The sequence below is a fragment of the Archocentrus centrarchus genome, chromosome 10 (genome assembly GCF_007364275.1).
Source record: "Archocentrus centrarchus isolate MPI-CPG fArcCen1 chromosome 10, fArcCen1, whole genome shotgun sequence".
NCBI lineage: Eukaryota > Metazoa > Chordata > Actinopteri > Cichliformes > Cichlidae > Archocentrus > Archocentrus centrarchus.
The window spans coordinates 5,122,617-5,144,573 of record NC_044355.1 but is presented as its reverse complement, the minus strand read 5'-3'; the positions used below and the strand labels follow the sequence as shown (position 1 = coordinate 5,144,573).

Below are 21,957 nucleotides of genomic sequence, written 5' to 3'. Positions count from 1 at the left end.
AGATGATTTTGACTCACAAAGCAAAATGTAGAAAAAAATATTCTTGATAGCGTGCTGCTGATAGGGTTATCGTTTCTGGAGGTTCTCAGTCCTGTATGACACAATAGGAAGTGTGTGAAAAGGAGGTCTGGGCACTTTCTGGACTTTTTTATCTTTTTATCAGTCTTTAGATTTTGGAGTGGAACCAAAACTGAACGTGTCCCTCTCTGTCAGTGGCATTTTATTTTGTAGTACTTAGTGTCTGCAGCTTTTTATTTTGTATAATTTCAGTCCTATTTCCTATCCTGACAGCAGAGGTGTAAGGGGAGCAGAGCGTGCAGTGAAAGTGTCACCAGAGTGCACATCTTCAGCCAGACAATCTTGTTAGTTTTTAGGGTATAATACTGAGATCAATAGTATGATGGCACACAAGTGTCAAACTGAACCCACACAGACAGTCTTGGGTCTTACACCTTTTCAGCATGTGTGGAAATAACTACACACAGGCAGATGCAGCAATGGTGATAAAAGAAGGCTCTCTGACAACAACAACAAGCAAACCCAAAGACTGCCATAAAAGCAACAAATGTCTGATATAGCCGACTTCTAACAAACTGAATCTGTGTCAAAATAATTCCAGCAGCACAGCAGGCAAAGCTGAAAATGGCCTGAGAAAATAGCCAGCAACAAGGGGAGCTCTGTGGGGCAGCTTTGTCAGCTTGCTGACATTTGCCAAGCACAAATAAACTGTCCTGAGATTAAACCTTCCAACAGAAGCAACAACAATGGCTGAAAGCACAAGCAACAAATACTTACACTCTTCAAGCGGTCAAGTCTGAGCGCACTGGTGCAGGTAATGAGAAGAGCCAATAAAAAGGTCAGGTTACAATGAAATCCAGGTGGCTGCAAGAATGCAACTGGATGTTATTAGTCCAGCAAATTAGCAGGATAGCAGGCATTAGCTTTCACCACATAAACAGTTCATCAGTGTGAATCAATATTATACTCGTGATAACGTCGCTAGGTATTAGAAAGCTATAAATTTCCAACGGTGTTATACAAACTGTGATTTTGGTTACAATGTTTTTCTAACAAGTGGAAGGTGTCCCAAAAGAAGCTTATAAGTTTCTTTCAAGCTTCAGGCAATTCAAGAAAATATTACTTTTAATAATATAGGTTTGTTATATATAGGTCTTCAAAATGCGTAAACTTACAAAAAAATTATTCATAAGGTAAATTATGCCACTTGTACACGCATTTATTTATTTATCCATTAGACAGGTCACTGTTCCTTTAATGGAAAATCCCACCCACTCAGCATGTGACACAACAAGGAAGTTTAAACCCAACATAAAAGTAAACGCGAGTTGTTTTTCTCAAGCGGCGCTTGTGTATTTTTAACGGCTTATGAAGTAACCGCGTGTTTATGGTAATTAAGTTTTAATAGTGTTATAGTAATATCCCCACGCACCGGCAGAACAAAATGTATACATCGCTGCTGATTTGCGCTTTGACGTCACTGCTAACTCTGGGACATGCATCGTTACCTCTTGTGATCAATACTTGGCCATTCAAGAATGCAACTGCTGTAGGTAGGTCATTCCTTTAAATGACTGGGAATTACTGAAAAAGATTAATTCAGTCCAGAGCTCAGTCACGTGACACTGTGGTTTAAAATTGCAGATAAATAGAAAACAGACACACACACACACACACACACACACACACACACAGATTAATGATTTCTCTACAGATAGTTTGTTTTCTGACTCAGTTTTCTGTCTCAGCGTTAAATATTAGTGGACTTTGTCACTAGGGATTATACAGTCCACTGAATTTACGCACTTCCGCTTTCAATTTACAATAAGGAAAAAAAAACAAACAAAACTTGCAAGTATTTTACATGCTGTACTAGTACATGTCCACGCTTAAGTATTGTTTAGCCTCTTCATGCTAACCCTCTGATACACTTAATTACATTGGGAAAAGTTAAAAAAAAAAAAAAAAGGTCACGTGGGTAGATGAGTGCTAGATGAAATATAGACATCTACAGGATGAATAATCAAGCGACTACAGCTGACCACTGTCAAAAACAGGGATCCTCAAATCCAGGCCTCGAGGTCTGGTGTCCTGCAGGTTTTAGATGTGTCTCTGCTTCAACACACCTGAGTCAAATATAGAAGTCATTAGCAGGACTGTGAAGAACTTGACTGCGTACTGAGGAGGTAATTCAGCCATTTCATTCAGGTGTGTTGGATCAGGGACACATCTAAAACCTGCAGGACACCGGCTCTCGAGGCCTGGATTTGAGGATGCCTGGTCTCAAAAATAAGTGTACCACTACACTCATCTGCCAGACAAATGAGTCAACTGATGTAATATAATATTTGATATTATAATATCGATACTGTAAACATCACACCTTAGAGCTATTCAGTCGATATTTGATAAATTAGATGTTATTGTCCTAAAAGTAAAATACATACAAAGCTTTTAGAAGGTCTTATAGGTGCATAAAAGCTACAAATGGGTCATTGTAGGCCACTGGTAGATGGTTATGAGGCAACATGATGCATAATATCTAATACAGATAAGAGCTTACAGCTGTGCCTGTGGGGCACTTTTGGTTTCTCAACTCCTGATTGTGCAGGAGTTCGAGGGCAAACAAACAGTTTGTGGATTTTAGTAAAATATTGCATATGAATGCAATATGAAAAGAAAACTAATAAACAAAAAACATTATAAGGTGATGCATAATTCTTGATAAAGAAGCAGAAAATGGATTTAGCATCTGCACTCCTGTTTTCAGTCTAATATGCTTTATTTCCTCACACCTTATTTTGGTTTTCAGAAATGACACGCATGAGTTATTAAATAAAAAACAATGTCTCTAATTCTATTTAGCTGCAGACCTTAATGCTGGATTTAGTAGAATCCTGTAGTGTCAATTAGCAGGCAGTAACTGGCCACAGTCACAGCCACTGGTTCTCAAATGTTGCTCTGTAGGGTTTTGTAGGAGTTCTGGCTCTGGTCTGGGCAACATTTGCAACACTCATTGTGTTTGTTATAATTTTGTTACACATTACAAAGAAAGAAAATACATGTAGTTCACTTAAGAGTGCAACACTATAATTAATTCTCCATAAAGACAGAAGAAAATGAATGTGTGTTTTTTTCCCTTTTTCCTGTAATCATGTGACTCATGGATGGAGCTTATCCATACAGTTTGCACGACCATCAGTCTTCGATGGGAATATGAAATGGACAGAACCCGCTAGGCTTCATAGCTGCCATCACCGTGTCTGCCTGTACTCGATTTGATTTCCTTCTGGATGATACATTGGACATTTTCAAATTGAAACCAAAAATATTTCAGCATTGCTTGGGACTTATCCGTCAAGTGGATTTTCACCAAATGCACAGCTCAAAATGAAAAATGATAGAAATGGTATTCAAAACATTTTGAGCAACAGCTCAGACCTGTAGATGATTAAAGTTAACTAAAAATCTCACTATTTGATAGATGGATGCCCTTTCATTTATCAGATGTATATCGCCTCTTTTCCCTGAGGAGGATATGAAAATGAAAAATATACCCAGCTATCTGTTTTGCAAGGAGATATTTAAAGGTGTACTCTGTGAGCCACGACTATTGATCCGCCCATGCAGGCCTCTTTTCCTTTGGGGGCTTACAGAAGCAGCTGACAATAGCAGGCTAATCTCTTCCATTCACCAGAAAAAGAAAAGGGTGTAATGCAGAGTTTGATATGAAGAAAGAGAGAATTATATCCCGAGACAAGAGCAGTAACTTAAGAATAGAATATCAAGAGCGATAAGTCATAAATGATAAGAGGGGGAATATGTGGTGCTGAACACAATGAATTTAGAAGCAAGCTGGTGGCAGGCCACCAGTTGGTATTTTGATCCTCTGTGGGCACTTGGGGGATCAGTGACCAAATGCTAGAGTGTTTTCTGTTTAATACCACTGGTTTGTACTGGTCATCTTACACAAACTTTAGCTCATCAGCCTTGATTTTTAAATTTGGCAAGCGGATGTCATGAATTCACTTGCGTGCCCTACAACAAAACTCATTTGATGAGGGTTTCTGTTCATTTTTGCAGCCAAATGTGACACTGCTCGATTACCAAATGTGCAAGGTATTTCTCAAGGCTTTGTCAAATTTTAGCCCAACAGATTTTGCTAGGCACAGGGACTCCATCCCTCCACTGTAAAATGTGACTGGCAGAAGCTTCCTGCCATGGGGATAGCATTTGTTTCATTGTACAGTATATCGCATGCTGATTGATTCATTGTGTCTGCAGCGTGGAGTGTCCTGCAGTCTGGTGGCTCAGTGTTGGACGCAGTGGAGAGAGGGTGCACCCGCTGTGAAATGGAGCAGTGTGACGGCAGCGTAGGCTACGGCGGGAGCCCAGATGAGTCTGGGGAGACCACGCTGGACGCAATGATTATTAACGGGTAAACCATCGACGTGCCCTGTGCTGTTATTATTAGTACATGGTAAAAAAAAAAAAAAAGGCATTTCTAATGCAGCACAGTTAAGCAGTAAAGATTAATAACATAGAACAGAAAAATAACTTGTGTTTCTATCTAGCTCCAGTTTGTGCAGCTTTTAGGATATCTTCTTTTCCAAATCTTATGCTTTAGTAGTAGTAGTAGTTCATGCAAGTCGGAGCCTGAACAAGTACAAAATTGACTATTTTTTTTTATACATTGGAAAGTTCCTATATGTAATCAAGGATGACTTAAATCTTGACCATGTTAATTAATCTCCTGCAGTTGTCAGCATATTATTGGATTTTTATTTTTTTTTTGTGCTGCTGCTGCTGTCTATATTTTAAAAGCCTTAACTGATTGTTCTTTCCTGCAACGTGTTCTTCAATAAAATACTAAGAGTCTCAGTAGGATCTGAATGTTTGCCAATTATCATGTCCTAAAATATTACATTTACCCACTCAGGAGTTTTTATGGAAGCAAATGTAATCTCGCAGCAAAAACAAGCAGTAAGCTGTTTGTTATTTCTCTGTGGAAAAGCGCTTCAGGAAAATTGGCATTTTTTTGGCTACAAACTCATGAATACATTGTGAGGATAAAATAGTCTCTTCCACACAATCCAATATAGCCACATAAGAAATCCAGTAGGTATCACCAGCAGATGTATTGTAGCCTCTGAGTGCTACAGTCCAAACCATAAAATTTAATGTAATCCAGCAGACCAGTCTGGCAATAAATATCAGCTCTGCAAAATTGTTAAATTTTTGATACTGTGTCAGGGAGGAGTTAGCTCTGTGGAAATTCTAGAGGCTTTAGTTTCTTTTGATAAATATTAGAAACACCTTTCAGTATAATGTAGCCCATTATATTACCACTGAAAAGGGCAGACCTTAGGAATTAGCTTCCATTTGCGCTCACACTCCCAGAGAAAAGTGGAAATTCCAGGCATTTCTCTATTTGAATTCAGTTGAAGAATGCTGTGTTACAGTCAGTGCTAAGGAAGCCAGGTGTGTCTGTGCATACACTCCCCTGCTACTGAAAAACATTGTTTGGGTTCATCTCTGGGCAACTATTTATGAGGGGTACAGGGGGTTAACATTGTGAGGGCAGTGTCTGATACATGCACCCATTGTTGCAGCGTGGGCTCATTCCCAACACTAGTTTATGACTGATATATATGACTTGCAGATACTGTTTGTGCCCGGTAAACCAGAAATGATGTTTATTTTCTGCGGACTCTCTATGAGCAGTGATACAATGGAGGTGGGAGCAGTTGCAGACCTGAGAAGAATCAAGAATGCCATCGGAGTTGCGAGAGCTGTGATGGAGCACACTGACCACACATTGCTAGTGGGGGAATCAGGTATTGTTATGGTTAACATTGGAAGGAATAGTGTGAATTCCTGTTATTTGCTCAGCAACATACAGATTTCATTTGCTTAGACAGTTCCATCTTTAATCTTCAGGCAACTGCCAGTTAGTGGCCTGCAGTGTAATGCCCAGACCATAAAGAGAATAACTGTATAGCACTCAAGTCCTGGAAACAAACCATGAGTGTTGTTTTATTTCTCCATTTCCAGTAAATTAGTAGACCGGGAAGAACTTCACACTTCTCTGCGAGTAATTTTAAAAGAAACTGGAGTTTTCCCCCAGAGTGATAAATATCTTTTAAATCAAATAATGTAGCGCATATGTCAAGAAACCCTAACAATTTATACATCCTAATTGAACCGTTATTCTTCAGGGAGCGGTAGAGTCTCTTGCTTTCCTTCACAAGCCAGTGCTACAAACCTAAATGAGAGAGAATTGCCTCCAGTCCCTCCTTTGTTTGTGACCCTTTGTTTGTGTTATAACCCAAAGTCAGAGTGGCCCAGAATGTCTAACTTGACCTGAAAGTATTGCTTCTCTCTTTATAGCTTCAGTGTTTGCTGAAAGCATGGGCTTCATTGCGGAAGACCTGACTACCAACAAATCTGTGAATATTTTCACACAGTGGCTGAAGGGCAGCTGCCAACCTAATTATCGAAAGGTGCGTGCTTGTGTATTAGGCTGTTTTTTTTTTCTCACTTGTGTTGGCTACAGGCGTGCTGCTTCTAAAAGATTGATATTAAACAGGACAATTGACAAGCATACTAAAGTAGTTCATAAAAAAAAAGAAAAAAGCCAGATTTTGTGGTAGAGGTGATGCCTTACAGCGGGGGGGGGTGTTAGTTTTCTGTGGAACGCTCCTGTGATTTTCCCCAATAACTTAATAACTCAAAATCTGCAGAATAAATCAGCCGTTATCTGTCTCCAGAGGGTCCATTGTTCTATTGATCAAATTTACACCAGTTGAACAGCCCAGTACACGAAGTGTCTTGTTCAAAGTTCATCTTGACAGTTATGCAGGAATAGATAAAGCTGATCACTTGCTTTTCCCCCAAAGGCTCCTTGAAATGGTTTAAAAGAGTTTCACATTCACCTTCATGGAACAGGATATAACAGACTTTGCTTTATGAATAATGCACAGACACTTTGAGAACACATGCAAGCAGTGGTGATGAACAAACTGTTAAATATTCTGTATTAAAACACCTTTAAGTAGACTTTTTAGTCCACATGCTAACCAGAATCCAAAGTCCAAATTTCGTTAGGGGTTTTCACAGTCACAGGTTTTACAGCTGTTCATCCACCTCAAAGGGATTCCACTTACCTGCAACTTCAAAGGAGCAGACTGAACTTTTCACACCAGCCTCTACAGTCTGTTGACTCAGTCACTCATAGCAGCAGACAAGACTCCTTGAATTAGACAGGGAACCTTTTCTTAAACTACACCACGCTCTGACAGATATCCACATCTTGTTCTATGTGCCGACACACTATCCAGAGCAACTGAATGAGGTGGTCCAGTGGGTTGTCTGTGTCTCAGCAGGACATGTTTGACTACTGAAAGACAGGGAGGACTCCCCACTGTATGTTATTAAATACCAAACCACTTGGTGACAATAGTGCTGATGGTTTTATGTAATTAAATCATAGCAAATCAGAGTGCTTGCAGATCAGCATGTCTAGCTTGTGTGCCATTACAGTAATTGAGTCTCGGGATAATAGCGTTATGCAAACAGTGATGCGGTTTTCTCTTCTGTTGAAAGAATGTCAGTCCAGATCCTTCCAAATGCTGTGGACCGTACAGGCCGAAGGCAATGCTGAAATGGCGCAAGAGGGCACAGCATGCTAACGTGCACGCCCACGACACTATAGGTAGGTTTTTACCAGCTTTCCTTGAGGCACGTTATAGTTTAGTGTTTAACTACTTCATTGAGATCAGACAGGTATGAAAATGTTTAGCCATATAACGGGCCACATAAGGGAGGTTTTCTGTGTAGGTTTTAGACTTTGAATTTGTATATTCCTTATTGCTTCTACATGAATTCTCAGTTTAATGGGTTGGAGCTAGAGTTATATATTACCTATCAGTGCGCTTGGAACTACTGGGATATTTCATGGTGTGCTCAAAAAAATTTAATCAGTGTCAACACTAGCTCACACGGGAGCTTGTAATTACTTTGTCTAGCTTTTTTCTTTTTCTTTTTTTGAAACTATGAAGAGGTGGCTGGTGTTTCAGAATCAATTATTTTTTTTGCACCAGGGATGATCGCTCTTGATCGTGATGGCCGCGTGGCTGCCGGTACATCAACCAATGGACTAACTCACAAGGTTCCAGGGTATGTACACTGTGATTATTCTTTATTAATATGCAAGTTTAAATGAAGGGTTGGGATTCCAGTTTAGAACCAGAGGCGCAGGACCTTTTGTGTGTTTTTCATGTGGCACTGCACTGTGTTTACACGGTCATGTTTCCTGTCCTGCAGTCGTGTTGGGGACTCTCCTATTGTCGGAGCTGGAGCCTATGCAGACAGCTTAGCTGGTGCTGCTGCTGCCACTGGAGATGGAGATGTTATGATGCGTTTTCTACCCAGGTACCCCAACCCTTTTCTTATTAAATAAAAATAAATATAAATCAACATATAACATATATATATGTCAGAAAAAAATCTACTAAAGAACATCACCGATGTTAAAGTGATGGGGGGGAATTATATTCACTCTTTCAGTGGAGTCTTTCAGCAGATGAAAATAGGTGTATATTTATAGCAGGACACAATCTGAACTTTGTTGTTGCACCTAAAATTCTTTTAGACATGTTCACTGGTTTGAAACTTCTTTGTGCATTTATTTTCCAGCCACCTCTTAAATAAAAGGACTTTTAGGTGGCTTTTTTTTTTCCCAGAGAATATCGACATATGTGACGTGTTGATTTTAAACAGCCAGCTTTTGGCATGAGCCCCGAGCTGGAAGTGCAAAAATAGTATTATAAAGAGTAGAGGTGTGACTATGTTGCCCCAAAACTGTCATTTGTACGTTCCACAGCCGAAGTGAGATTTCACTAAAGCGACTGTTTGTTTCCAGGCTATGAGAATATAGCAGTCTCAGAAGGGTTATTTTTTTAGGCTTTATTTATCCAGGATAGTTTAGTAAGCACACATACTGTTCTTTTGAGCTGCACTCAGCTTAACAGTCAGTTACACACACACACACCTGAAGGCAACCAGTTTTCAACCAGATTGTGATTCCCTTCCAGGAACTACTGGGTGGTTTGAGAACCTTTAGAAAGCCTTTATCTAACCCCAAGGTTTTTTTTTTTGTTTTTTTTCCTACTATGTATGATTTACAAGTCTGCCTAGCAACAGGCCATTTTAAAAACAGCTGTATTTTGTGTTGCAGTGGTTCTTAAACTACTGCTTATCCATAAATTTTAAATGCTTGTCTATGATTCCTATGTAGGATACACTCCCAAAAATAATTTTTTTTGCGCAAACTCATTTGCTTGCAACAGAGTCCAGAACATAACATTCAAGATCGTATTTCTCCTGTCAGAATAATCCACTGAGGAACAAGGCTCTTGCAAAAATTTCCATTTAAAAACCCCCATACTTTCACCGAGGTCAATTATAGGAAATTTGCAGTGTGTCACTCATTGTTTTGTACAGTTGACCTAAGGCTAATGGAGTTAATAGCACCAGCAGTGTCTGAATGGAGCAAATAATTTAAAAGTAATGGTGCATTAACACAAATTCCCCTCATGTTAATTTTTGTGCATGATGTTCTTGTATACCAGAGTGAGGCAGGGAACTTTTTCCGTTTTTAACTTATTCAGTATTTATTCAGGTTATTCCATTATTTTTATCCCATGCTATGATTTGAACTGCATCACTGTCATGATCCTGGTTGGAGCCCCTGACAGCACTTGTTAGTTTGCCTCATGTGTGCTCCGTGTAATCCTGCCAACAGTTACTTGGCCGTGGAGTTGATGAGGGCCGGGGCCGATCCCTCAGCAGCCTGCAAGTCGGCCATTTCCAGAATCAAGAGGCATTACTCTGAGTTCTTTGGAGCTATCATATGTGCTAACACAACAGGCCATTATGGTGAGTGTTTGAGTTCACAAATATAAATCATACAGCTTCTTGCCGAGGGTACTGACACAAAAACTGGCACATGCATGAATAAAATAGTAAAATTCACTTAAAGGTTTATCGTAAACATGTTGGGGAGGGAGATGATCACAAGGCAGTCCTGTGTAAATTAGGCCTGAACAGATATAATTTCTGGGACTGAAGAGTAAAAAATCTTAATAAAGATCAGGCATTACTGAAGCAATCTTTTGGTCCAAGGGTTTAACTAGACCGCAGCAACATTAAAGTTAAATGAAGCCATCTTCTTTTCTGGAGTTTGTCTTTTACCTTTTACTGATGAGCTCCAACAAAATTTGTTCTACCCTAGAAGTTGTTTTGCTCTCAGGTCAACCACCGCAAAGTCTGAAATTAGAGTGCCAGCTAAAGCAGCACACCCTTCATCTTTCCTCCTACAAATAAGTCAACCTTTTCATCTTTTAAGTAATGTGTCTGTTTACCCTATATCCACAATGTTTTTCTCACCACCTGCACACAAACTTCCTTTGGCACCACAGAAAATGAGGTCTGAATATAATGAGACACCTGGATGAACAGATGTTAACAGGTTATAAGAATTCTCATTGTCAGACAGCATATGCATTTAAAGCTCACATTTCATGTCGCAGCTAAATGGGATCTTAATGAGAAAGGGTTAGAAAGGTTTGTGTTCCTGTAGTACTTCAATTTTTCTTTCATCTCTTCAGGTGCAGCCTGTAACAAAGTCCCTGGCTTCACTCAGTTCCACTTCATGGTGGCAAACTCCCAGACAAACACGCCGATCCTAAAATCTGTCGATTGCTTTTGAAAGATGTATAACTGTATATGCATATCTTTTAAATTAACAGCATCCATGCAAGTTCATGATAATTTATTTGGTAAATAAAATCAGTTTTAACTGTTTATGCTTTTGCCTTTTTGGATTCATTTACATTTAAAAACAATGTCTTATTAAAAGGTGAACATAGAATACAAAATAATTGGAAACACATCTATATCCACTATATATCCACCCTGTTTCTGTATCAAGCTATTTTTTTCGTAAACACTCGATTCAGGGGTTTAATTTAGGAGCAATCAAAGACATTAGCAACCGGGTAGGATGGAAACCCCAAGTCTGTTCTCAGCCCACTGGAAAAAGCCACACTGTTTACCCTTTTGAAAGCTGCAGGTGTAAAAATTCCGGCCATTGTTGGGTCCTAGTTTCAGAACAGTCCTCATTAAACAGCGTTTCCCGTGGTGACATAAAGGGAAGTGCAAGTCTGCCCACTGCAACAGGGAAAATAAAGTTTGGTTAGCTTGGATGTAAAGCTGTAAACTTTTATTCCAGTTATTTAAGTGTTCTCTGAACATACTGCTAACATGTTGTGCAAAGACTAGAAAAAAGCAATGCCAAACAGATAAGCTGCCTTCCACTTTAACCTCAAAGAAGTTGCACTTAGTCTCTCTGGGTAGTGAGCAGGAGTAGAACTGTCGTCCCTTATTCTCCCCCTCCTTGTGGACCACTCTGAGGACAGCTGGGCGACGATGGGATGCACAGCAAGGGGCACTGGGACTGAGAGGCATGGAGGTTGCACGGCTTGTCGCTTCCATTTTGTGGGTACTGACAGGAGTACAGAGACGGTGTCAACGGTTTGAAATGCACTGAAAATGTAACAGCAAAAGCTGTCACATGAACACCCAATTAGCAAACGAACCATTTTGTGTTGATGTGTGTTGGAAAATCCTGCATATGCCTGGGATAGTACTATGCCTATCCATCTGAGTTTTTTCTTTTTAAGTGTTTGAAAATCTCACTCATTTTACTGACGTTGCAAAAAAATAAAAAAATAAAAAAAAAAACCTTGCTTATTAAAAACTCTTCCATGAATATCCAAGTAAGAGATTCACTCACCCTGAGTTGGGGGCTCCATTTTGAGCATTGTTACTGGGAAAGGGACTGTGATCAATTCTCATTTTCTTGGATGGGTGACTGTAGGAGGCCAGTGATTCCCCATCGGAGAGCTCGGCTCTTTGCTTCTGCCAGCCACCAGAGGCATAATTGGGGCTTGTTGTCCCTTGGCAAACACTGTATTTATATAAACCTTCTTCTGCCGCCAAGGAATTCAAATGACTGTCGGCTTGGGAAAGCGGGACTTTTGCAGACTTTGGCTTCTTGCTTAAGTCAGAGAAAACAAGGGTGGAAGTCCCAAACGCAGACCTCCAGTTGACTTTGAGCTCCTCTTGTGGTTTCTTGAAGGCAGTGCAGGGATATTTAATCAAATCAGTGGTGAAGGGTGATGCTTCAGCGCTAATGTCATCTGTGTGGACTGGGGAGATGGAGACAGAGAGAAACTCAATTCACGTTCAGCAGCTGCAGCTCATTCTGATGCACCCACTGCACCCAGAAAAATGCAGGTTGTTGTTAGTTTTAAGTGGTTAGCTTGCCATAACATTTATCAGCAGGCAGTATATGGCTGTGCCGTGTAGTCAAATGAAATGTCACACAATCCGTGGTGCTGAAAATGCCCTCGTACAAAATTCTGTCAAATGAACCACCGTATCAAAAGCTTTAAAAATGTTTTCAGTAATGGACTGTGAGGCCTGACATAACAGTCATTAACAGGGAACTGAATAAATATCACTCTCCGGTCCCTCAAAAGCTGCCATTAAAGTGCCCTTGAGCAAAGCCCTCAACCCCCAACTGTTTCAGTGGATATGCACAGGGGTCCACGGTGGAAGTTGCAAATGTATAAATGTGCATATGCAAATCAGGGTATTGCTGGAAGAGCAAGTGTGCTCAGTCAGCTTTCTATGGAGAAATAAGTATCTTATTCATTTAAAGCAACCTAAAATATGCCACCACGCTCCTTACTTCCTCACACATGTTTATTAAACAGCGCAGATGGGCTTTGACATATGTGACGTAGACTTTTAACCTGGTTAAAACTCAGATGATTACATTGGATTGAAGGATTTACACCTACCCACTCACCCATTTGAAGCGGGAAATATTTTGCTATCTAATAATACTGGACTTAAGGGGGTTTGTTTTGGTGATGATGAACAGAAGAAAGCCTCAGTTTTCTAATTCAACTGTAATATTACAAAAAAAAAAAAGCCTCAGCAATGCATCGATGTCCTTGAAGCTCAGCATAAGAACGTCAGGCAAAAGTCGTTCAGCTATTAATTAAATAACTTTGAAATTTGGCAGTGTAATCTTAAGGAAACACATATACGAACTAACCCTTCAACTGTAGCTCGTATGCTGCAACAGTGACACTACAAGGACATTTTCTTTCAGACACTTAATGGCCGAATGACAGACGTGCTCATTATCCGTGCTGCAACATACAAACGCACACAGAGAAGCTGCGACGCCTCGCTGCAGTGTCGTTCCGTCTCTTTTTCCCATTTTTACTGAAAAGTGCTTAAGCGTCACTGTCTGTACAAGATATCATTCAGCTAAACAGCAAAACTACAGCCACTGTTTTATCTCTTGTTAGCAAAGACATTTTATTCGCTCCAGTTGAGTGACTGTAAAGACAGAACATTTCACTTACCCTTGGGTCTTGGAGTGAGGCAGGCATCACACGCTGTTGCTGTTGGCTGGTTGATGAGTGTGCAGAGTTGACAGGCCCAGTCCTCCTCTTCTTTCTTAGCCACATTATCACTGGTTCTGTTGTTATGGGTCCAACCAATCAGACTGTTCCTGACTGGAAGCTTACTAGATAAACAGGGAAAAATAGGGAAGCGATGATGATTAGAATATACCTCTGCGGCTTTTACTGTTTTCACAGACACACATTTAATACATTAGTAAAATGTGAGTCACATTTGTCTTGAAACAGAGATAATGTTGCAAATGTTGAGAATGAATTTGAATCACCGCCTCTCTAAAGTGGTTTCAAAAAAGAAAAAAGAGCCATTATATAGTGTATATAGTTTATAGAGTGTATATATACACATGGTGCTTAACAAATTTATTAGAGTACCACTCAATGTAAGGTTTATGCTACAGGTGCCCTAAATTAACAGTGTTAAAAATCTTTTACGTTTGCGCAATGGCTAATCCACCAGTATGTGCAACTCTGGCATCTTTTATTTAAGCTCTTTAATTTATATTTTTAATGCTGGACTATAATCATTGTTGTTATCCATGAATCTTCAAATTTACTGTTTAAAAAAAAAAAAAAAAACCCACAACAGAAGAAAATAGCACTTTTTTATTATTAAGATGCCAAAGTACAGTTATTCACTTGCATTGCCCCGTGTCCCGGAGACTCTGGCATCTTTCATTTAATGATATACAAGGACATTATTGAGACAATAGATATGAAATATCCACAAACAACTAAAATGGTTGTTTGAAAGAGATTTCAATTAGCATCTTATTTAAGAAATAATGGGAGGTCAGAAAGAGACCTTGTATCAGTCATGAGTGGGTGATAACGATGCTAATGATGATGATGATAATGACATATTTATGAATCCAGTTTCCTGTTTTTTTATTAGCTTTTTGGAAAAGGTTGATAAATATGTGACAGACATTTAAACTTTGTTGGAGGCTTGATGTGAAGGTGCATTATGATTCTGTGCATAATGGACCACAAAAAATGCCAGCACACATTCATCCATTATAGATTCAAAAGAATGCGTCACTTTATTAAGCTAAGTCCAGAATTTGTGTATCTTTTGATTATGTGCACACATAAAAAAGAGTTTGATAACTTCTGTTCAAAAAAAAAAAAAATATGAGTCATTGGGGCAGCTTAGTGGTAGAGCAGGCGACTACGTATGCCGTGAGGCAAAAAGTAGGCAGTGCAGGTTCGAGTCCCGACCTGTTGCTCTTTGCTGCGTGTCTTTCCTGTCACTCTAAAAACTGTCAATAAAGCCACTGTGGCCAAAACAATAATAATGAGTCACATGATTACAACAATTCCATCATAATCAGATGTCGACTTCTACCTGAGCAAATAATTGAAGTTCAAGCAGAGGATGGAGATATGCAAGAATGTGTTTCATATAATTGCTCCAAGTGTACATGTTAGTGCTCTGACATAAAGCTCAACTATGTTTGACAAGAGGGTAAATCTGCAGCGCCAACAGTCATGGAGGAGCAAAGTAGCGGCGGCTTTCGGGAAACTTCTCACAGATTGCTTCATCAGCTGTGTAATGCGTTGTAAGGGCTTTAGACTCTAACCCCTCGCAAAGCTTTGCTCAAACACAGCCCAGGAGGTGTTGAGCCTGCGCCCTGTCTGGCAAACACAGCCTTATATGCGCATTAATTTCCCTCATAACACTTCCCACTCCCTGCCAAGCCCATCTGCCTGCAAAGATGGCCTCTCTAAATTTGAACATATTATCTAAAAGAGCTCTGGAACTTTATGAAAAGACTAGCTTTTGAAAAATGACACCTAGCTTTACTATTCTGTGCTGGTGAAGCATTTTTAGCAAGTTAGTGGATTACAATTTCAAATTCAAAGCTAGAAATTGTGTATTAGAAAGGGAGTTGTGGCCTTACTCTATCATTGGAATATTTCCACTCATGTTATAGTTCTTAAATTCCCATGTTCCCAACCTTTTTCTTCCCACCAAAAACCTGCTGGATGGACTCAAGAATCCTATTCATCAAAGCCGCCTCCTGTCTTCAAATGTGTTCAATTAGAACTCATTTGAAGTTTTAGCTGGTAATGTCATAGTGTAAAAGATGGACATCGTCCACTTTCTGAAGTCCCTTTTCGAAGCATTTTTACTGTCACCATCTTGGATGCAACAAACAAATGTGACTGGCTAATGTTTGTTATTAATATGTTGTTAGCCAGCGAGCAAACTGTTTCATACCTTTTTGACACACAGCATGATCAGACTTTTTTTTTTAAGATTGGAATTTTTATGTCTTCACCAGGACTGGAAGTCTTTTTGCACATGAGCTGAACTCAATTCTGCTCTCAGTTCTGCACAGCCCTCCACACCAGCCCCAGTTTCTCATGTGGCCCATGGGGAAATTTACTTGCCCACCTCTGCCCTTTTGCAACCGCAGCTATCGCCATCTAGTGGCCTTCAGGTGGAATGCAGGTTTAAAGCACTTCCACATGAAAAGCTACGTCCATATTTTATACAGTCTGTGATCCTTTCAAGGATAAACCTTAGTTTTAACAAGCTGTTTAAACCACTTTTTAAAGCATTTTTTTTAATGCTTTTGACTTTTACTTATCTATTTAAACAGTATCTCTGTGGTATACTGGCTCATGTTTTTGCCTTACGGGATCCTTAGTTCAATTCTGGGAGGAGACACAAACCCTGTCTCAGGGGGTCCCAAACTGGTATGCTTCTAGTGCCGGTCCAAAGCCGAGATAAATCCAGGGTAAAAATCTGTGCCAAATCAAACATGCAGTTGCTATGGTGACCGCTTGGGAAATAAGGGTCTACTTAAATTAAATATGCATTTATTTGTGCTATTTCTAGACCTTATCCATTGCTTCAAGGTGTTAGTTTTTTTTTATATGCATATTACTGGTGACAGTTTTCAAGAACAAGGGTGATGTACAGAGCTGTTGGATAAAGTTGATGAGCCATGAAGATATGGTTGAAGATCGGTTAACAGAGGTGATGATCAGCGAGCAGCAGTATGGCTTTATGCCAAGAAAGAGCACTATAGATACAATGTTTTGCTTTGCAAGTGTTGATGTACAAGTACAGAGATGGTCAGAAGGAGCTGCACTGTGTCTTTGTGGAAAGATTACTGCATGAGGGAGTCAGGAGTGACAGAGAAGCATGTGAGGTTGGTGCAGGACATGTGCAAGGACAGCGAGACAGTGGTGAGGTGTGCAGTAGGAGTGACAGATGGGCTCAAGGTGGGGTGAGAATACATCAGGGATAGGCTCTGAATCCCTTCTTGTTTGCAATGGTGATGAACAGGTTGACAGATGAGCTCAGGCAGAAGTCTCCATGGACTATGATGTTTGCAGATGACATTGTGAGAGTAAAAAGCAGGTGGACGAGTGCCTGGAGAGGTGGAGGTATGCTCTGGAGAGAAGAGGAATGAAAGTCAGTAGAAGCAAGACAGAATACATGCGTGTGAATGAGAGAGAGACAGGTGTAACAGTGAAGATGTAAGAAGGTGAGGCATCGAAGGTGGGTGAGTTTAAATATCTGGGGTCAACCATCAAAAGCCACAGACAGTGCACAAGAGAGGTGAAGAAGTGGCAAGTGTTTTGGAGACAAAGTTAGAGAGGCAAGGCTGAGATGGTTTGGAAGTGCACAGGAAGGGACAGTGGATATATTGGGCAAATAATGTTGAATATGGAGCTGTCAGGCAGGAGGAAAAGAGGGAGACCACAGAGAAGATTCATGGATGTAGTGAAGGAGGACATGCAGAGGGTTGGTGGGACAGAGGGGGACGCTAAAGATAGGGTTAGATGGAGGCAGATGATCTGCTGCGGCGACCCCTGAAGGGAGCAGCTGAAAGGAGGAGGAGGAGTTTCAGGAATCTGTCTGTGCACTTCCTGCTGCAGAAGTGCCCCTGCTCTGCAGCAGGGAGCGCTAATCCCCTGGATGGATATCACTGATATAAAGTATGCACTACATTGTTGAGAAAAGGCATAGTAAATGCTTATCCTAATCTCAGTCTCAAAGTTAAAACATAATTGGTGGCAGATATTTTTCCAACCTTCAAAGGAGCAGCCCTTAAAGAAATAAAGACAGAACCTACTGAGTCATAAAGGTGTACAAGGATTTGTACCTGATGTTCACACTGCTGGGATCTCCTTTCTGACAATGCTCGCAGAAGTAAGTCATCCTGCCGTTATCTCCAAGCCGACAGGCTGTGATGACATGAAAACACTGGCCACACTGGGGACGCTTGTAGACTTTGTAATGTTTGTAGAGAGGAGAGCCAGATTTGCGACACTGACAGAGATGAGGAGGGCACACAAGATGATATAAAAATACAAGGATAAAGAAAACAGAAAAAGATTACCTTTCCTTACTGGTCTGTTATGTATAGGAAGGAATATTTGTTTTTCTGTTCTCTAGGTAGCGGGGCTTTGGTTTTTGCTCTCCTTTCTTGGCAAAATAGGATTTTGAGTTAATCTATTCTTGCAAGTGACTCTAAATGAGGTGGCAGCTAAATACCCAATTTAAATGTGCACAGATCAACATAAACCCGTACAGATCCCACAGACCAACTTCTGATTTATGCCTAACCTTGTAAAACAGAAGAGTGAAATCACGAGTCATTTTCACCAAGTGGCGAATCTGTTCGCCTGTCAGCTGCTGAACCTAAAAAAGAAAAAGCACATTTAGTTACAGTTTACAAAAGGGAGAGCAAACCTTATTTGTATTGCCTTTCATTTGAAAACAGAGACAAATAGCGCATCACAGGCAAAATCAATACTACAAGCACATAAACAATAAAGCAGCAGATGGGAATGAGAAAGACTGTTTTAAACTGATGCAATGCAAAAAAAATATCCAGGCAGAAAGAACCTGACTGTGGCTCCGACAGTGTATAAAAACAGTACTTGTTGCTCTTTCAGGACTCCTAGGGGCTTGGTAATAGAGGAGAAGCTCATAAAGATTCAGTGGTCCCAGAAGAAGAAGAAGGGTTGCAAAAGTCCTCGATTAATGTGTGCTATATTCTTGCATCCTATCTAAAACTTTCTAAGGAGGGCAAAAATTCATTTCAGATTGGAGCCCCTAGTAATATTTGAGTAATAGAAGTATTCATGCTATAAAGCTCTTTTACCTGCAATAAATAGGTAACTCAAAAATTACACCTTTCTTGTATAGTTTGCCTACAAAATAAAAAAAAATATTCCCAAAGAGCTATGTGACATATTGGATCCTTCACAGTTCATGTAATATCATTTCCACATCAAGATTAGAAAATATTTTATTCATGTTTTAGGATAAATATATGCTATAACTCACAGAGAAAACCCTTCTCGAGTTGCAATAAGGACCGCGTACATTCATGAAAGTAAAAAATATTTCCATTTGCAAACTGCACAGAGGGAAAGGCATATCCGTGCTGCAATGCGCTTGTTTGTCTTTCCCCTATTTTACCCTCCTCATTGCGATGCATCACTCAATAATACACGGGCTTAAACTTTTTCTGAGAGAGTTGTCTTGCATTTTTATCCATTTTTTTTTTTTTGGTATTCCTCTGCTGAACACAATCCATCATCTTTTCCATACCTTCACGGCTGGGTGAAGGCCAGAGTCAAACAGGGCTTCGTTTTTAATGATGTTTCCGACTCCCGGCATGACGGCTTGGTCAAGGAGAACATCGCAAAGCATCCTGCTACTCTGGCTCCTCACTGCTTCCTCTGAGCGGGAGAAGCTGAACTTGGAGGAGCATATATCTAGACTCTCCATGGCCCTAACCCTCTGCTCACAGCCCTCTGTTAACCTGCAAACACACAGTTGTAGTACTGGAAAAAGGTAGAAAATTTATGGAGACAGTTATTGAAAGTGTGCCACGAGGTCAACTGGTGCTCTCAAGGTTACACTTTTCAAAATTGTTTCTTTCATATATTCTGTATGGTTTGTTTGTTTGTTATGAGATGGAATAGCATAGGTGAAACCTTCAGACAGAAGAAATAAATGTGTGTCTGGCTGCTGAGCAGTACAACAGGACCTTACAGTCAATGGTCAGGACAAATGTTGAGCCAAAAAGGCTGCGTTTTTCATGCAACAATGGCCACTGTCTTCAGACAGCCCAATATAGGACATACTCACTCAATGAGACTCATACCTCAAGGTGAACTCCTGTCACCTCAATCTATCTAGGCTGGGCCGGTGTCCCCGTTACCTTATTTCCACTGTGCTGTCAAAGAAGCACACTATGTCGTGGGTAAGGTGTATTTCCAGCACGGGAGCGGAGTCCTTCCCAGTCCTCCTCTCATCGGGGTTTATACGCAATGATCCATTCATTCCAAAGTGAACTCTGGAGGATGAGAGTAAGAAAAGAAAGACAAAAAAAAGAGAAAAAGACAAACACCATTTAAAGACAGCACGTCTCGGTTCTTTTAACACTTGACACCAGACGACAGAAAGTTGGCCTTGTGGATGGAGAGTCTGCTGTGCAATAAATAAGCCTGGGAGACACCTCTAACTGCTTGCCCACATCGGTTCATTTACATAGATATGAATCCATCCGTCCCATGATGTGGGATGATTATATTAAAATACTATTTTAATTTAAAAATAAAATAACATAGGTACATTTACAGTTGCATTACATGAATGAATATGTTGCTGTTGATGCAGTTATATCTGCTGTATTTAATATCTCTGAATTAGATCATTGTAACCACATCAGTGTAATGAAGTATCTGGATGTTTTTATATTTGATTAATGGAGTTGAAAACCATTTGGTTCTATAAAAAAAAGAATTATCCATATTGATGATTTCTCCTGACCACCATTAAAGGTAAAATGCAAAAATTACAAATGAAGGTTTGAACATTGTGATGTGTACCAACAAAAAACACACAAACCAATCGATGAATTGCTTTAATATAAGTGAAAAATTATCTTAGCTTTACTGCAATCACAAAAATTCATCATATTTTTTGGTAGTACTTATAAAAGCTGTAAGTTAAGCTTACTTTATGACTGCTTAGCTCTAGGATTATACAGGTTATTCTCATTGGCTCACGATTTATGATTGACAAGTTGTTAGCCAATGAATGTGCATTCTCACAATCAGACCTGCACCACTCACTCTCATCACATTCAATATGGGACTTCAGAAACCAGTGGGTGATGTCACAGCAGCTACATCCATCTTTTATACTAGTTACGACAGCAGTGCCTGATCATATAATTGTATTCATATTGCGAAGTGTACACATTTTGTTTACAGTGGGGTCCATTAGCTCATACGGACCTTGTAGGATGAGTCGCTGGGTTGTCCCGCAGAATATACTCACAGGGTTGTATATGGTGTCTATAGCTATTATATACATGTATTTTAATCAAAGAGCATGAGGCTAATCTTTTCAGAAAAAAAGGCTTTCCCTTTGAAACGACACAACTGTCAGTTTTCCAGAAACACTTGAACGCAGCATTCATTGATGGGGTCGCTCTAGTCTAGACTCCCCGTCCAGCGCGCACACAAACTGTTAATACTGGGAAAAAATAAAAGCTGTCTACCTTACCTTAAAGCTCGTAGACCAAAGTACATGAAGAGCTCCTTTCCCAGGGTTTCCACACCGGTGTACTGGCAGCCACAAAAATAGTGGAAAGCGTTTGTCTCGGAGCTTTTTTTCTGTACAAGGATGTAAGCCAGTTAGCAGCAGGGGAAAAAAAAAGCACAGGCACAGCTTATCTTTGATCTTCTTTAATAACAGCTAGGTGACTAGCAACCTACAGGCCTAATTTGCTACATAACTTGTTCCTCCGTGACATATCATAAGGTTACTTACGGCTGATGTTGTCATACTGCCTCTGATCTCTTTCACTTTCTGTCCTCTCTGGACTTTTAAGCGGATTTTCTCTCCGTTTAATGTGCATCCCGGCCCTTCAACCATTTTCTATTTCGAGATATACAATCAAACTGCGCGTCAACACTTCAAAAAGTTTGTTGTCGCGTTCATTTCCCGCCACAACATTCAATTTTGCGCATGTGTGCCACGGCTTGCACCCGGAACTTGGCAAGCGTTAAAGGTACAGTAACCTATTTTTCCATAGGAGGATGGGTATCAAAAAGCTTTCTTGTGCACATTTATATAGACATAAATATATATTAAAAGATTATGTAAGTATTTATTTGCTATATAATTAATTCCTTCCCACTCTATCTTCATTCTTTCAAGGTATTTGCTATTTTTTCAGGAGTATTTAAAAAATTTAAGTGAATAAATTCTTAAGAGACTTGAAAGAAAAGCTCAAGATGACTCATTTCTCCTTCTAGGACTGAAATGCTCTTCCTCCCAGCCCCGCAATAATGCCCATGTAACAAAAGACATGAATAAAAAGAAAACAAA

The 21,957-nt window shown here is 40.0% G+C and overlaps 2 protein-coding genes across 2 annotated transcripts; one reads left to right on the top strand and one right to left on the bottom strand.

Moving 5' to 3' along the window:
• Window positions 1-1,312: 1,312 nt before the first annotated feature.
• aga (aspartylglucosaminidase) lies at window positions 1,313-10,854 on the top strand. The gene is made up of 9 exons (XM_030738583.1): window positions 1,313-1,571; window positions 4,303-4,456; window positions 5,743-5,855; window positions 6,409-6,521; window positions 7,624-7,732; window positions 8,121-8,196; window positions 8,344-8,451; window positions 9,824-9,957; window positions 10,689-10,854. The coding sequence occupies exons 1-9, from the start codon at window positions 1,463-1,465 to the stop codon at window positions 10,787-10,789; spliced, it is 1,017 nt and encodes a 338-aa protein (XP_030594443.1). The 5' UTR covers window positions 1,313-1,462; the 3' UTR covers window positions 10,790-10,854.
• A 29-nt stretch (window positions 10,855-10,883) lies between these two features.
• neil3 (nei-like DNA glycosylase 3) lies at window positions 10,884-21,567 on the bottom strand. The gene is made up of 10 exons (XM_030738582.1): window positions 21,397-21,567; window positions 21,130-21,239; window positions 19,778-19,912; window positions 19,162-19,375; window positions 18,169-18,243; window positions 17,705-17,871; window positions 13,524-13,687; window positions 11,876-12,290; window positions 11,404-11,584; window positions 10,884-11,250 (listed from the first exon to the last, which is right to left on the bottom strand). Exons 1-10 carry the CDS (start codon window positions 21,499-21,501, stop codon window positions 11,068-11,070), a joined length of 1,749 nt encoding a protein of 582 aa, XP_030594442.1. The 5' UTR covers window positions 21,502-21,567; the 3' UTR covers window positions 10,884-11,067.
• Between the last annotated feature and the right edge of the window lie 390 nt (window positions 21,568-21,957).

Bases quoted from the DNA above. Each gene is read 5' to 3' on its own strand.
- aga (XM_030738583.1), top strand. From the start codon at position 1,463: ATGTATACATCGCTGCTGATTTGCGCTTTGACGTCACTGCTAACTCTG. The intron at 6,522-7,623 runs GTGCGTGCTTGT...TTCTGTTGAAAG, and splicing joins GCCAACCTAATTATCGAAAG to AATGTCAGTCCAGATCCTTC. The intron at 8,197-8,343 runs GTATGTACACTG...CCTGTCCTGCAG, and splicing joins CTAACTCACAAGGTTCCAGG to TCGTGTTGGGGACTCTCCTA.
- neil3 (XM_030738582.1), bottom strand. From the start codon at position 21,501: ATGGTTGAAGGGCCGGGATGCACATTAAACGGAGAGAAAATCCGCTTA. The intron at 21,240-21,396 runs GTAAGTAACCTT...ATCCTTGTACAG, and splicing joins GCAGTATGACAACATCAGCC to AAAAAAAGCTCCGAGACAAA. The intron at 13,688-17,704 runs GTACAAATCCTT...CTGTTTATCTAG, and splicing joins CCCAGCAGTGTGAACATCAG to TAAGCTTCCAGTCAGGAACA.